The sequence below is a fragment of the Prionailurus bengalensis genome, chromosome C2 (genome assembly GCF_016509475.1).
Source record: "Prionailurus bengalensis isolate Pbe53 chromosome C2, Fcat_Pben_1.1_paternal_pri, whole genome shotgun sequence".
In the NCBI taxonomy this organism is placed as follows: Eukaryota; Metazoa; Chordata; class Mammalia; order Carnivora; family Felidae; genus Prionailurus; species Prionailurus bengalensis.
Genome location: NC_057350.1, coordinates 66,261,141 through 66,275,137, shown reverse-complemented (window position 1 = coordinate 66,275,137; position 13,997 = coordinate 66,261,141). Strand labels below are relative to the sequence as shown.

General features: G+C 35.6%; 1 protein-coding gene across 3 annotated transcripts in view; it reads left to right on the top strand.

The window, feature by feature from the left end:
* The window catches only part of GSK3B (glycogen synthase kinase 3 beta), a 196,413-nt gene that overhangs the window by 86,819 nt on the left and 95,597 nt on the right, over positions 1–13,997 (top strand). For all 3 annotated transcript variants that reach the window (XM_043594258.1, XM_043594257.1, XM_043594259.1), the window contains exon 3: positions 2,639–2,722. In XM_043594258.1, the coding sequence (XP_043450193.1) occupies positions 2,639–2,722 (84 nt within the window). The remainder of the gene's footprint in view (positions 1–2,638; positions 2,723–13,997) is intronic.

Below are 13,997 nucleotides of genomic sequence, written 5' to 3'. Positions count from 1 at the left end.
TGGTCTACAGCAAGTTGTAAGGCAGAAGAAATTATAAAAACAGGGAATTTACTCTGTGAAAGACAAAGTAACCAGCTTTGAGAGCTCTATCTCTGATACAGAAAGATACAAAATTCAGCTTTTCTTAAGGCACATGTATAGTAAGTTAGTTGGACAAGTTGTGTTAGTGTGTGTTGTGTTTCCCTACAGTGACTACAATGTAGTATCTGATTTCTATAAGGTACTTTTTGAAACACATTCTTTTATATGACACTATTGAACTACAGTTTACAAAAATAAAAACCAAGAAAGTATATACTCAATTCTAAAATATTGGTAGGTGCTGCAGGAATTTAGAGATTAGAGAAGATTAGTGTGAGTTGGAACAGCTGGGGATAGCCTTGTGAAAGAGGTGGGAGTTGAATAGGAACTTCAAGGATGGATAGAATGTGTGTAGGTGGAAGGGAGGGATCAAGACATTCCAGTGATGATGTGATCAGTGGTTTAGAATTGGGAATGAGATAATATGGTCAGAAAGAGTGAGAAGTGGGATCTAGTTATGATCATGTTGGTTATGAGTGGAAGATAACATGAAGCTGATAATAAGGAACCAGAATATGAAGTGATTTAGACTTTATCTGGTAGGAAATGGGGAAATCGCTGTCTCTCAGAATTTACTTTGTCTGCTAATAACATTGCTGCTCCAGATCTCTTCGTGCTGTTTACTCGCTGTATCTTTTTGCATCCTTTTACTTTCAAGCTGTTGGTGTCTTTGAATCTGAAGTGTGTGTATCAGAGAGAGAATATAGCTGGAGCTTGCTTTCTTATCGAATCTGACATTCTCTGCCTTAGATTGTGTGCTTAGTTAATTACATTTTATGTGGTTTTTGTTATGGTTGGAATTACCTGTGCCATGTTGCTTTTTGTTTGCTTACCTCTCATGGTTTTATTCCTCTGTTCTCATGTATGGCCTTCGTTTTTTAAGGTGCCATTTGTAGGTCCAGGTTTGATTTTTTTTTTTTTTTTGGTTAGTATTACATAAATTATTTTCTTTAAAAAAATTTTTTTTTACATTTATTTATTTTTGAGAGAGCGCACAAGTGGGGGAGGAGCAGAGAGAGAGGGAGACACAGAATCCAAAGCAGGCGCCAGGATCTGAGCTGTCAGCACAGAGCCCGACGCGGGGCTCAAACTCACAAACGGCGAGTTCATGACGTGAGCTGAAGTTAGATGTGCAACCGACTAAGCCACCCAGGAGCCCCTTCTATCATCTAAGAACTGGAGACCACTCTGTTCTAGGATAGTTCTGCTGATTAGGCTCCTCATCTGCTGTGCAACCCCCAGCCCCTCTTTTTTTGGCTTTTTTTTTTTCTAACCATAAAGCATTTTTTCCATCCAGATTCCCAGGTATATTAACTTTTATGTTTTGTAGCTCTTCTAATTCACTATTTTACCTGAAATTTTATATTTCCTGATCATATAGCTGGTACTTTTTAATATTTTTTCTGTTATGTAATTTGCCTTTATTAACTGGACTTTTGACAGCCAAGTATATTGTTGGAATGTATCTTCTTTGTTAATATATACTCTTCGAATTTATTACTGCAAAAACTTACGTTGTTGGGAAGCCATCATATTATTTGATGGTTTCTTTTCATGAAGAATGAACATAACTTTGAACTCCCCAAAGGAAAAATTATTTGTGTGGTTTATAAATTTATCAGGACTGTACAGTTTCTGGGATGTACTATTATAACTCTGTAAAACTTAGCAACTGAACCTTTCTTATGGGGCTCTCAAAAAAAAATTTTTTTTTTGACCATATCTTGGAAGATAGTGGGGCTTGTAAGAGCTCTTTGCACCCAAATTTATGTGTTTAGTGAGAAGCTTGATTTTTATTATAGTTGTGAAAGATTCCAGTAATAATAGCTCATTCCAGGTATCTCTGTCATAATATAGATCACTGCTTCTCAAGCTATTAGTTGTGAAGTATTAGTTAAAAAAATTTCCAGTACATCAGACTGATATTTTTGTAACATAAAATACAAATCAATTACTAGAAAAGTGAAATTAAAAAATACAAAATAATAGGCCCCACTCTTAAGATTCATAAATATGAAATTATTCTGTCAAATTGCTGTGAAAGATTCTAAGCACTTATTCTCAATTTCTGTGTTTATCTTATCGCAAGGCAGTAGTAAATAGTTCATAGACTAATAACAAATAGTTTGCAGGTCAGTACAGACCATACTTTTTATCTTGTTTAGAAAATTTTTGTTATTGTTTTAGTTTTTAAATTTTTAATTGAAGTATAATTGACATAATATTATATTAATTTCAAGTGTACAACATAGTGATTTGACAGTTATATACATTATGAAATTCTTACCACGATAAGTGTATTACGGTGGTATTGACTATATTCCCTGTGCTGTACTTTTCATCCCTATGATTTATTTATTCTACAGTGGGCACTTTGTACCTCTTAATCCCCTTCACCTATGTTGCCCAGCCTCCCAACCCCTAGACCATACTTTTTAGTAACATATCCATGGCCTGTTCTTTGTAGTGTTTATTGTTATGAAATTTTAGTATCGTAGTCAATATGGTGAATAGCATTTATCCTTTAAAAAATATTTTCATGTGTTTTCCTTTTCAGAACCGAGAGCTCCAAATCATGAGAAAGCTAGATCACTGTAACATAGTCCGATTGCGTTATTTCTTCTACTCAAGTGGTGAGAAGGTAGGTCTTGAAGAAAGTGTGTACTGAATATTGTGATAGACTTGTTATTCTAAAAATAGTCCTTGTTCTGCACCCGATCCCCCACGCTGGCCCAGTGAGTGAAACAGTTTTGCTAATATTAAATGGAAGAATTCTAAAGCATAAGCCCTAGTAATCCTGAGCTCAAGACATAATCATTGACTATCAGTAGTTATATCAGAAAATGTTAATGAGATGATAAAGGGAAATTAATTTTGAAGAATTTTCTTTTTTGGAACATTTGTCTTTAGTTCTTTACACACACACACAAACATACACACTCATACACATACATATATTTATTTATTTTTTAAACTTCTGTGTTCCTTATGTGTTTCTGGAGCCACATGATAGTTCTAGTTGTTTATTAGAGGGTGGAAAATGATGTCATTTTGTTAAGTGGAAGTATTGGAGGGAAAGGGGAACAGGAGGACTTTAGTAGGACCAGAATGAGACTTCAACATTGGGAGGCAAATTTAACCTATCCTTGGTGAGGGAGAAAGTTAGAAAGGTACAGTATTATAGAGCTTGTTATACATGGTCATTATTTATGATTGCATTTAATTTTGTGAAAGCAAAGGATAATTTAAGAAGACCATGTACTGTGAATCCCTGACCCTTTTGGTTTTTCTCTTCAAATAATAATAATTAATGTCATTGTGCTCCCTGGAGATGGAAGCACAGAAAGTCTGTTTCTTCTGTTTTACCTTCTTCTTTCTGCCTGTTCACTGTCCCTTCTTCCCAGATTCAGTATTTTCCTTAAATTTCTACTTTACTGGTTTCTGGTGAGGGGGCAGGGCAAATAACAAACCACTTAATCTTTTTGGCTAAATAAATATGATTTTGGATAGGTTCATTTGATATTTTTGACGTCAAGTTGCACATACTATCTTAAGTTCCTAGATCTGTAATCCCTCTTGATTACTAAGCCCAGTGTTCTTTTTACTTCATGTAACTACTTCCCAGTGTATCAGAGTTTAATCATTTTCCATTAAATTTTAGTTAGGTTATTTCCTTAGAAGTTATTTTTTTCATGACAGAGCCTGTAAAATGGGAAGATGCCTATGTATTAAGCTAAGACTGTGATATACATTCTGTAGATACATAAATGTTATTTATATATTTGTGTGTGTGTGTGTGTGTGAGTGTGAGTCACAGCTAATGTTTTAGCAATGATAATTAGCAAATTGGTTCCTTTGTGACTCTTGTTTCTCAGGTGCTTGTATTAGGGACTGTAAGCCTTTATAAGTATTTGAGCTCTTTTGTTTCTAAAGCCAATTATGAGGTTCATGCCACTTTTTTTTTTTCTTAAAAACCTAGCAAACAGCGTGTTATGTCTTTAATCTTATTTGTTTTGATATGTCTTTACTTTTTCCTGGCCCTTCCCAAATAAAATTATGGAACATCTGTTATGTTCACAGCACTCTTACAATGGAATTTTGCATCCTCATGACTTTTTGTTGTTAGATGCTAGACATAATAATACCTCAGGGAGGAAAGTAGAGGTCAGAATTATCAAAGCCCCTAAACATTTTCTCCTGATTACTTTATTAGCTCTCCCTATATGGCAGATACTGTTTTTAGTACTTTACAAATATTAACTCATTTAATGCTTACAAAGATAAAGAGCAGAAAAAGAAGAATATCAAACTTTTGAATATAAGGCTGTGTTTGTGGTGGCATCAAAAGGCTTACCTATCTGGTTTTGGTCTGGTGGAAGCCCTGATCACACTCTGCCCTCACCCTCACTTAATTCTGCCTTGGTAGTGACAGTGGACTATTATTTCTGTATCCCAATGGATGATTTTCCTCCCTGTTGCTGTTTAGAGCTGCTTATTATTAAAAATGGTCTTATAGATAAAGAGCAATTGAGAAGTTATTAAAGGAGGTTAACCAGAAGGACAGTGAACCTCTATTATAAAAAAGAAACTACTTTATAATGTTTTATTTATCTCAGAACTTTCTCTTGAGCATTGTAAATTTTTCATAGTGAAAAAAAGATTCAGCTTAATTTTGGATAGCTTCATTAACAAAACAGAAAGGGGAAAAAAAGTTGTGATATATTGCTGAAAATAATGATCCTTCCTTAACAAAAAGAGGTTTTCTGAAGATATGCAGAAATACACAGGTGCAGGACCTCCTATGATCTTCTAGCCACCGAAAAGATGATTTCTTCTTGCTTTCCTCACCATCTCTACTTCCATTCTTCTGAATTGTTCTGGCAGGGCTAACATTACTCAAGAGACCAGGTAATAAACTAATATGTCCCATATGAAAAGACGGGTTCTGCTCTAGGGTTGAGAGTTCAGGTTTGTTCTGTTGTTGTTGTTTTTAAATATTTATTTATTTTGAGCAAGAGAGGAGAGAACGCTAGTTGGGGAGGGGCAGAGAGAGAAGGGGAGAGAGAACTGAAGCAGCCTCCACGCTCAGCATGGAGCCTGAGGCAGGGCTTGATCCCACAATCTATGAGATCGTGACTGAGGCGAAATCAAAACTCAGACATTAACCAACTGAGCCATCCAGGTACCCCAGGAGCTTAGGTTTGTTATTATCAGTTCTGACTCTCCAAGAGTAGATTACTGAGAGTGAACTTAGAACTACAGTTGTAGAAAGGGATATAAATGTCTTAGGAAATTCTTACAGACCTTTAAAGATGATTTCTGTCTGAAGAGAAGCTTGGTGTACTGCCTGTGTGTGTGTGCGTGTGTGTGTGTGTGTGTGTTTATGTTTATATATATATAAATTTGGGGGGGAGGAAGTAACAAGTTAATAGTTTTGAGATGTCTCTGGGACAAGCAAATAGAAATACCCATTAGATATATGTATGATTTCACATGTAGTGGTGGTGGTGGTGTCAGGAAGTGGGGTGCTAAGTGGAGAAATGATATTGACAAAGTTGGGTTGATAGAGTTGTGTAGCCATGTGAAAGAGCTCTTAGGAGTTCTGGGAGAGAGGCTGTTTGAGACCAGCACAGCAAAGAGCCAGCAGTTTGCCAAGTATTGTCTGCTGGTCCTAGAATGTGTTGAGGGTGAGAAGAGTCCTCATTTGAGAGAGCTGTAGGGAAACCATTGCCTTTGGGTGGGATCCGGGTGGATCTGGGGAAAAGCAGTGTAAGGGCAAAGCAGTATAAAAAGCCTCCATGAAGAGACTGGGATTCAAAAGAGTTCCTTTTAGGGGTTTCAGAGAGCTTAGGGGACCATCTGGACAGGAGATCGGTGGTCAGAACAGGAGCCCAAAGGAGATGTGAGGAGGCAGTTAGGGGGATGATTTTAGAAATTTTGAGGTTGAGAAAGAGCAGAATTCAGTGTTTCAAGATTATAAGGATGAAAGGCTTAGTCGATGTATGAGTTCAGATATGAAATATTTTGTAACCTTTTCATCGTCATCATTATCTCTCTACCATTTTCTGTCTCTTCTATGCCTATTGTCTCACTTCTGTTTAGTCTCCTCCATCTACTTTCTGGGTTTTTGCTCCTTTTACTCTGGGTTCTGGGTCTCTCTATGTTTTGGTCTGGGTTTCTGTCCCTCTTTCTTGGTCTGTGTCACCCCCTCATTTGTTTTCCCTCTTTAACTCTGGTGTCTGTCTGTTGCTCTCTTTCTTGGTTACTCTCTCTGTGGATTTCAGCCTCATCTCTGGGTTTGTGTACTCTTCTTTCATTGGGTTTCTTCCCATCTTTCGTTGAATGCCTGATCCTTCCAAATCTTTATATGGATTCTCATCTGTCCTGAGCCTTCTTCATTCTCTTTCTAGCCTGACTTTTAACTTCTACATCTCTACATATCTCATTCTATTTGTACATGTTTTACAAAATTGTATGAATAATTATTTATAATCTTATTAAATATTGGAGATCTCATAATATTTCTGGTTATTGGTTATATAGTATGTATTTCACTGAGTTGTTGAACTGCATAATACCCCCTAACTACTCCCACATTGTTATTTTTAATTTTAAAATTATAGCTAAGCTATCCCAAAGCTGCATCATAATTTTTGTGCATAAGCACTCTTTAGTTGTGGATGAAGTTAGAGTAGGATTGCTGTAATACTTGGCAGATATTTCCACTGATCACAGTTTGAAAGGTTATATCTGTTTTGGTGAACTTGTCTTTATTTTGCTCCACTCTGCCATTTTAAACAGTATTTTTATTTAGGGATTATGAATAATCAGCTTTTAGCATATAACTGAGGAAAGGAGTAACGAGGATGACTAAAAGAAGGATGAATTAAGTCAGAACAGAGACCAGAGGTGTTACTTAGTCTTAGTTGTAGTCTTCTGATTGGAATTACTAGTGTTTGCTATAGTAACTAGAGCATCATGTAGTCAATTAGTATACTTTAGATTACCCAGTAGGTTTTAGTAACTGATTTAGTTCAGAAAAAATAGCACTCTTTCTCCTTGACCAGAGGAAAAATGGGATTTTTGAATGTTTTGAAAGTCTAGGCTTAATATACTTTTGTGAATTCTGAGTACCCTAGAGAATGGTGTTTTTTCAATATCAGTATTTCGCAGTAGAAATTCCTTTCCCCCTAAATAAAATTTTATGAAGAACCCCTATTCTATAAATAGAACAGATAAAAAGGAAAATTGCTTTGGTTCAAACTGGGGTATGGGGCCAGCTGACTTTGCTTTTCCTGAGTTGCAGCTCACCTCTGTAGAACCCTAGGGCTCTGAAGGACATAGTTTGTAAACCACATTGTGTCTTTACAGTAGCCTTAAATTTTATTTAAATTAATTTTTTAAGAAAAATTTTTATAAGTAAACTTACGTGTGAAAATATCTTACCTTTGTTCATCATAGATTGATTACTTGGATAATAAAGAAATTGCCTTCCTTAAAATAAAACTCTCCCTCTACTTGCATGAGAGGCAGTTAAATAGCAAGGATGACAAATTGATTTCATTCCTCATATTAACTTTGTTCTATTGATAGTAACTGTGTAGAGGGCTGTATGCAGAGGAAGATTCTACCACTGCTTTTGGGATCAGAGAGAAGAATGCTGTGCTTGATTATGCCTGTTTGTCACTAGCCCTGGAGAGGAAAGGGTAGGAGTGAATCTGTTCTGAAAATTAAAGAGCACTAGCTGGATTTGCATCCCAATTCTGCCACTTGATAGCAGTATGACTGGGCAAGATACTTACTGTAGTAAGCCTTTTCCCCTTCTCGTCTATACAGTAAGGGTTTTGTAAGAAAAAAGTGTAATAAGTTTAAGTGCTTATCATAGCACTTGGCATATAATTAACACTTAATAAACATTAACTGACTATTTTACAATTTATTGTTTAATAATAGCAAATATATATTACACTTGCTCTACATCAGGTATTGCTGTAAGCACTTTACATGTACTTTATAACGCACTTAAACTTTACAGCGATCCCGTAAAGAATGAGTACTGTTACTGTCCCCCATTTTATGGAAGAAGAAACTGAGGCAATTGCAGTTAAGTAAGTTACCTGAGAGTCCTACAGCTATTGAGTGGCAAAGTTAGGAGTCAACTCTAGAAAGTCTGTCTCCAGGGTCTGTATAGTATGCTATATATACTATTTAGCACAGAATGTAAATTTCTCCAGGAGTAGTGTATTAGAAATACAACATTTAAAAATATCTCAGTAATTATTGCTAAACAAGGAGAAGTTGTATAGTGTCTACTTTGGAGAATTTTTAGAAAAGAGTAAATAGCCTTTTGTTCTATGACAAAAATTATAGCAGCAGTGATAATAATATCCAAAATTTATGTGGTGCTTACTGCCACATAGTTGTAGACTCTTCAGCTATTAAGTCTGTGTTCTTTCCAAATACCCACTCTCTGAAATCTTCCAAGTTCGTTTTAATTTCAGCCTGTTGGCACTATATAGTGTTTTAGGTACAAAGACAAAGTATAAGGTCTGTCTAAATGAATTTGAGAAAGACAAGAAAAGAAATATACTGTAAAATGACAAATGGAGTAACAATTACTTGCACTATGAACAGAAATACTATAGAGAAAAGTAATAAATTATCCAGAGTGGTCAGCGAAGGAATTACATAGGAAAAATGATACTTACGGTTTTGAGGAGGAGCTCTTTAGATAAATAGTACAGTATAAGTGTGCCAGGTTAGAAATACAGGATGTTTGAAATGCTTGGTGAGGTTAAACAACATAGTCTGTGTAGAAGAGATACAAGTATTTTGAAAGTTCTGGTATATAAAGTATGGGAGTGTGGGTCTAGTAGTGGGAGGTGAGGCTAGGGATGTAGAAAGGAGTTCATAAGTGATTGATTGGATCAAGGTCAGCCTCCCTATGTGAAAAGTGTCTTTTGTTACTTTTTAATTAAATGAAATCTCAAGTTCTAGAAATGGTGTACGTATAGAAATGCTGTACAAAGTTATAACTGTGTACACCTGGTCTGCTTTACAAAATACAACTCTCCTCCATTCCTTTATCTTCTCTCTTTCACCTTCCTTATTTTGTGAAAATCACTGGTAGCAGAGAATTTTATTTACTGAAATAAAGACGTTGTGTAAATAACTCCACAATTTTGTTACTTAAAATTTCATGTTGAATTCTATTAAAGTGGTATACATATTATCTGTATGAAAATTTTCCTGATGATCAATGCAGGCTTTTCAATAGGATTGTGAACTAGAGAATGAATGTATAGATAATGCAAAATTCTTGAGGTAGATGAATTGTCAAGGGTCTTCATAAATTATAAATGATAGCAAGTGAGATGATAACTGTCATTTGTTTGAAGATGTGAATCTATAGGTTTCTTTTGAATATCAGTTACCACCTTGTTTTTATGTTATTTTAATATATTTTAATGAAACTATAAAATATTACAGTTCATATTAGAAAAAAATTGAAATAACACAGGACAGTAGATAAAAGTAAAATCTTTAACCTGATATCTAAATCCTCAAATCCCTCTCTGTAGAAGTAAATTTCCTGTATTCATATATGAGCATGTATATCACATGTTAATGTAATAATACTCATATTATTTTGAAACATGTTGCCCTCATTCCCCAAAATATAACAATATGGTGTTTTATGTCTATGTGCATAGACACTGCACCTAATTTCCCCCATTGTTAACATCTTACATTAGTATGGTTACATTTGTTAGCATTAATGAATCAAATTGATACATTATTATTAACTAAATTCCATAGTTTATTTAGATTTTCTTAGTTTTTCCTAATGCTTTTTTCTCTTCTATGATCCCATTTAGGCTACCACATTACATTTAGTTATTTTGTCTGTTAGGTACCTCTTGACTGTGGCAGACTTTTCCTTGCTCTTGGTGACTGACAGTTTTGAGGAGTACTGGTTGCTTGCCTCACTATTGGGGTTTGTGTGATATGTATCTCATAATAAATTGGTTATTTGTAAAAGTCCACAGTGCTGTGTTCATCACATCATATCAGTGGCATATACCATTAGCACAACTTGTGGATGTTATTAACCTTGATCACCTGGCTGACCTAATACTTTTCAGTTTTCTCCACTGTGAAGTTATACCCCTTCCCTCCCACCCCTGCAGCTTTCCATGCTCTGTCCTTTGTAAGGAAGTTACTTTGGAAGGAAACCTACAGCTCAGAAGGAAGGACTTATGTTCCTTCTCCTTAAGAGCAGATTGGCTACATAATTATTTGGATTTCTTCTGCCTGAGACATGGTCTTTTCTCCCCCATTTATTAATCTTTTTAGTCATTTTATTGATCGGACTATTCTAGCTTTGGCCTTTGGGAGCTCTTTCCAGTTAGCTTCTGTCTACTTTTGACATACCCTATTCATGTGGGCTTTTGTTTAGTTTTGCTTTTGAGCATGTCTCTACTTTCTGGCATGCAGATTATTTTTAATTTCTTGCTGTACGCAAATTTCCAACTGTCTTTTAAAGTTTGTTTTCATGTTTATTTATTTTTGAGAGAGAGACTGAGAGACTGAGCACTAGTGGGGGAGGGGCAGGGAGCAAGGGAGACACAGAATCTGAAGCAGCCTCCAGGTTCTGATGGTCATCACAGAGTCCAATGCGGGGCTTGAACTCATGAACCACAGATCATGACCTGAGCCCAAGTTGGACGCTTAACCAACTAAGCCACCCAAGCACCCCTCCAACTGTCTTTGTGTGTGCACATGCAAAGACATATTTTCATACACATGATTCCTAGAAATGGCATTGCTGAGTTGAATTGGATCTCTGTACATCTCTTTGGGATGTATTATATTAGTGCATTGATTTCCCAAAAGGTTGCAATAGTTTGGGGTTTTCAGCACAAGTGTATAATAGTTCATATTGAACAATGACCCTGTCCCAATACATACTTTTCTCAGATTGAATTTTCTTTTCTGGTTTGTTAGGTGAACAATGATAGCTCATTGTTATTTTTATTATAGTTCTTTAATTATGAAGGAGGTTAAACATCTTTATTTTTATTGGCCATTGGTAGGACTTAAGAGCCATTTGTTTATGTCCCTTTTAATTTTTTTTTTTCATCGGTATGTTAGTATTTTCTTACTGACTTCGGTCATAATTAATGAGTTATTTGTATTTTAAACAAAACAAATTAGGGGCAGCTAGGTGGCTAAGTGAGTTTAGCATCTGACTTCAGCACAGGTCATGATCTCGCAGTTTGTGAGTTCGAGTCCTACGTCGTGCTCTGTGCTGATAGGGCAGAACCTGCTTTGGATTCTGTTTCTCTCCCTCTCTCTCTCTCCCACCTCTACTCGCACGCACACTCTGTGTCTCTAAAAAAATGAAATTTAAAAACATTAGTCATTTGTCCTATATGAGCAGAAATTTTTTTGCCAAGTTGTCAATTTTTTAAAAATTATAGTTGATATACAATGTGTGATAGTATTTTTCAGTGTACCATAGTGATTTGACAACTACGTACATTATAAAATGCTCACCATGATCAGTGTAATTACACCTGTCACCATACAGAATTATTAATGATATTATTGGCTACATTCCCCATGCTGTATTTTTCATCCTTGTAACTTACTTATTTTATAGTTGAAGTTTGTACCTCTTAATCCCCTTCACCTATCACCCCATTCCCCTCCCCTCTGGCAACCATCAGTTTGTTTTCTGTATTTAGAAGTCTCTTTCTGTTTTGTTTGTTTGTTTTTTCTTTTAGATTCCACATTTATGTGAAAGCATATGATATTTGTCTTTCTTAGTCTGGCTTATTTCACTAGCATAAACTCTCTAGGTCCATCCATGTTGTCACAAATGGCAAGTTTCATTCTTTTTTATTGCTGAGTAATATTCCGTTGTGTATATATGCCACATCTTTTTTACCCATTCATCTATTGATGGACACTTATTTTGCTTCCATGCCTGGCTGTGGTAAATACTGTTGCAGTAAACATAGGGATGCATATATCTTTTCAAATTAGTGTTTCTGTTTTTTTCAAGTAAATACCCAGATAGTGGAACTAGATTGTATGGCAGTTCTAGTTTTAATTTTGGGGGGAATCTTCATACTGTTCCACAGTGGTTGCACCAGTTTACATTCCCACCCAGCAGTGCATGAGGATTCCCTTTTCTCCACATCCTCGCCAACACTTGTGCTGTTTCTTGTCTTTTTGATACTAGCCATTCTGACTAGTGTCAGGGTGGTATCTTACTGTGGTTTTGATTTGCATTTCCCTGATGATTAGTGAGATTGAGCATGTTTTCATGAGCCTATAGGCCATCTCTATGACTTCTTTGGGAAAATATCTATTCAGGTCTTTTGCTCATTTTTAATTGGATTATTTGGGGTGGTTTTGGTGTTGAATTGTATGACTTCTTTATATATTTGGGATATTAACCCCTTTTCAGATCTATCATTTGCAAAGATCTTCTGTCACTCAGTAGATTGCCTTTTTGTTGATGGTTCCCTTCACTGTATAAAAGCTTCTTATGGGGCACCTGGGTGGCGCAGTCGGTTAAGCGTCCGACTTCAGCCAGGTCACGATCTCGCAGTCCGGGAGTTCGAGCCCCGCGTTGGGCTCTGGGCTGATGGCTCGGAGCCTGGAGCCTGTTTCAGATTCTGTGTCTCCCTCTCTCTCTGCCCCTCCCCTGTTCATGCTCTGTCTCTCTCTGTCCCAAAAAATAAATAAATGTTGAAAAAAAAATTTAAAAAAATAAATAAAATAAAAAAAAATAAAAGCTTCTTAGTTTAATGTAGTTCCAGTTGTTTACTTTTGTTATTGTTGCCCTTGCCTGAGGAGATGGAACCAGAAAAATATTGCTAAGGCAGGTATCCAAGAATGTACTGCCTATATTTTCTTGTAGGAGTTTTATGGTTTATGTTAGAAAGTGGTCTGGTTTCATTCTTTTACATGTAGCTCTCCGTTTTTCCTAACACCATTTATTGAAGAGATTGTCTTTTCCCCCATTTTATATTCTCACCTCCTTCATTGTAGATTAATTGACCAAGGTAGGTTTAATTCTGAGTTCCCTGGTTTTTCCATTGATCGATGTGTTTGTTTTTGTGTCAGTACCATACTTTTTTATTATGGCTCTGTAGTGTAATTTGAAGTTTGGGATTGTAATACCTCCAGCCTTGCTCTTCTTTATCAAGATTGATTTGGGTATTTGGGATATTTTGTAGTTCCATACAGATGTTAGGATTATCTCTTCTAGTTCTGTGAAAAAATACTCTTGGTATTTTGATAGACATTACATTGAATCTGTAGATTGCTTTGGGTAGCATGGACATTTTAACAATGTTAATTCTTCTAGTCCGTGAGCATGGTACATTTTTGTTTGTGTTGTGTTCAATGTCTTTAATCATTGTTTTATAGTTTTTAGAGTATAGGTCTTTTACCACCTTGGATAAATTTATTCCTAGGTATTTTCTTCTTTTTGATGCAGGTATAAATGGGATTGTTTTCTTAATTTCTCTTTCTGCTACTTTGTTATTAGTGTGTAGAAATACAGCAGATTTCTGTATATTACTTTCATACCCTGCAATGTTACTGAATTCATTAATTAGTTCTAATAGTTTTTGGTGGACAAAAATATTGTCCTTTTTAAAAATTTGGCTCTTTTTTTTTCTTCCGGAAAGTTGTATAAAAGTTTTATGTTTTTATATAATCTTAATGGCATCATTTTCCTTAATAGCTTATAGATATTTTGCCTCCAGGATTGCAAACACACTCATGTTTTCCTCTGGTAGATTTATAGTTGTTATTTTTTTAACTTTTGTAGTTTTGGTATTTATTTTGTGTTATATATAATGTGAGATGAGGATGAAGCTTGCCATTATCTTGTA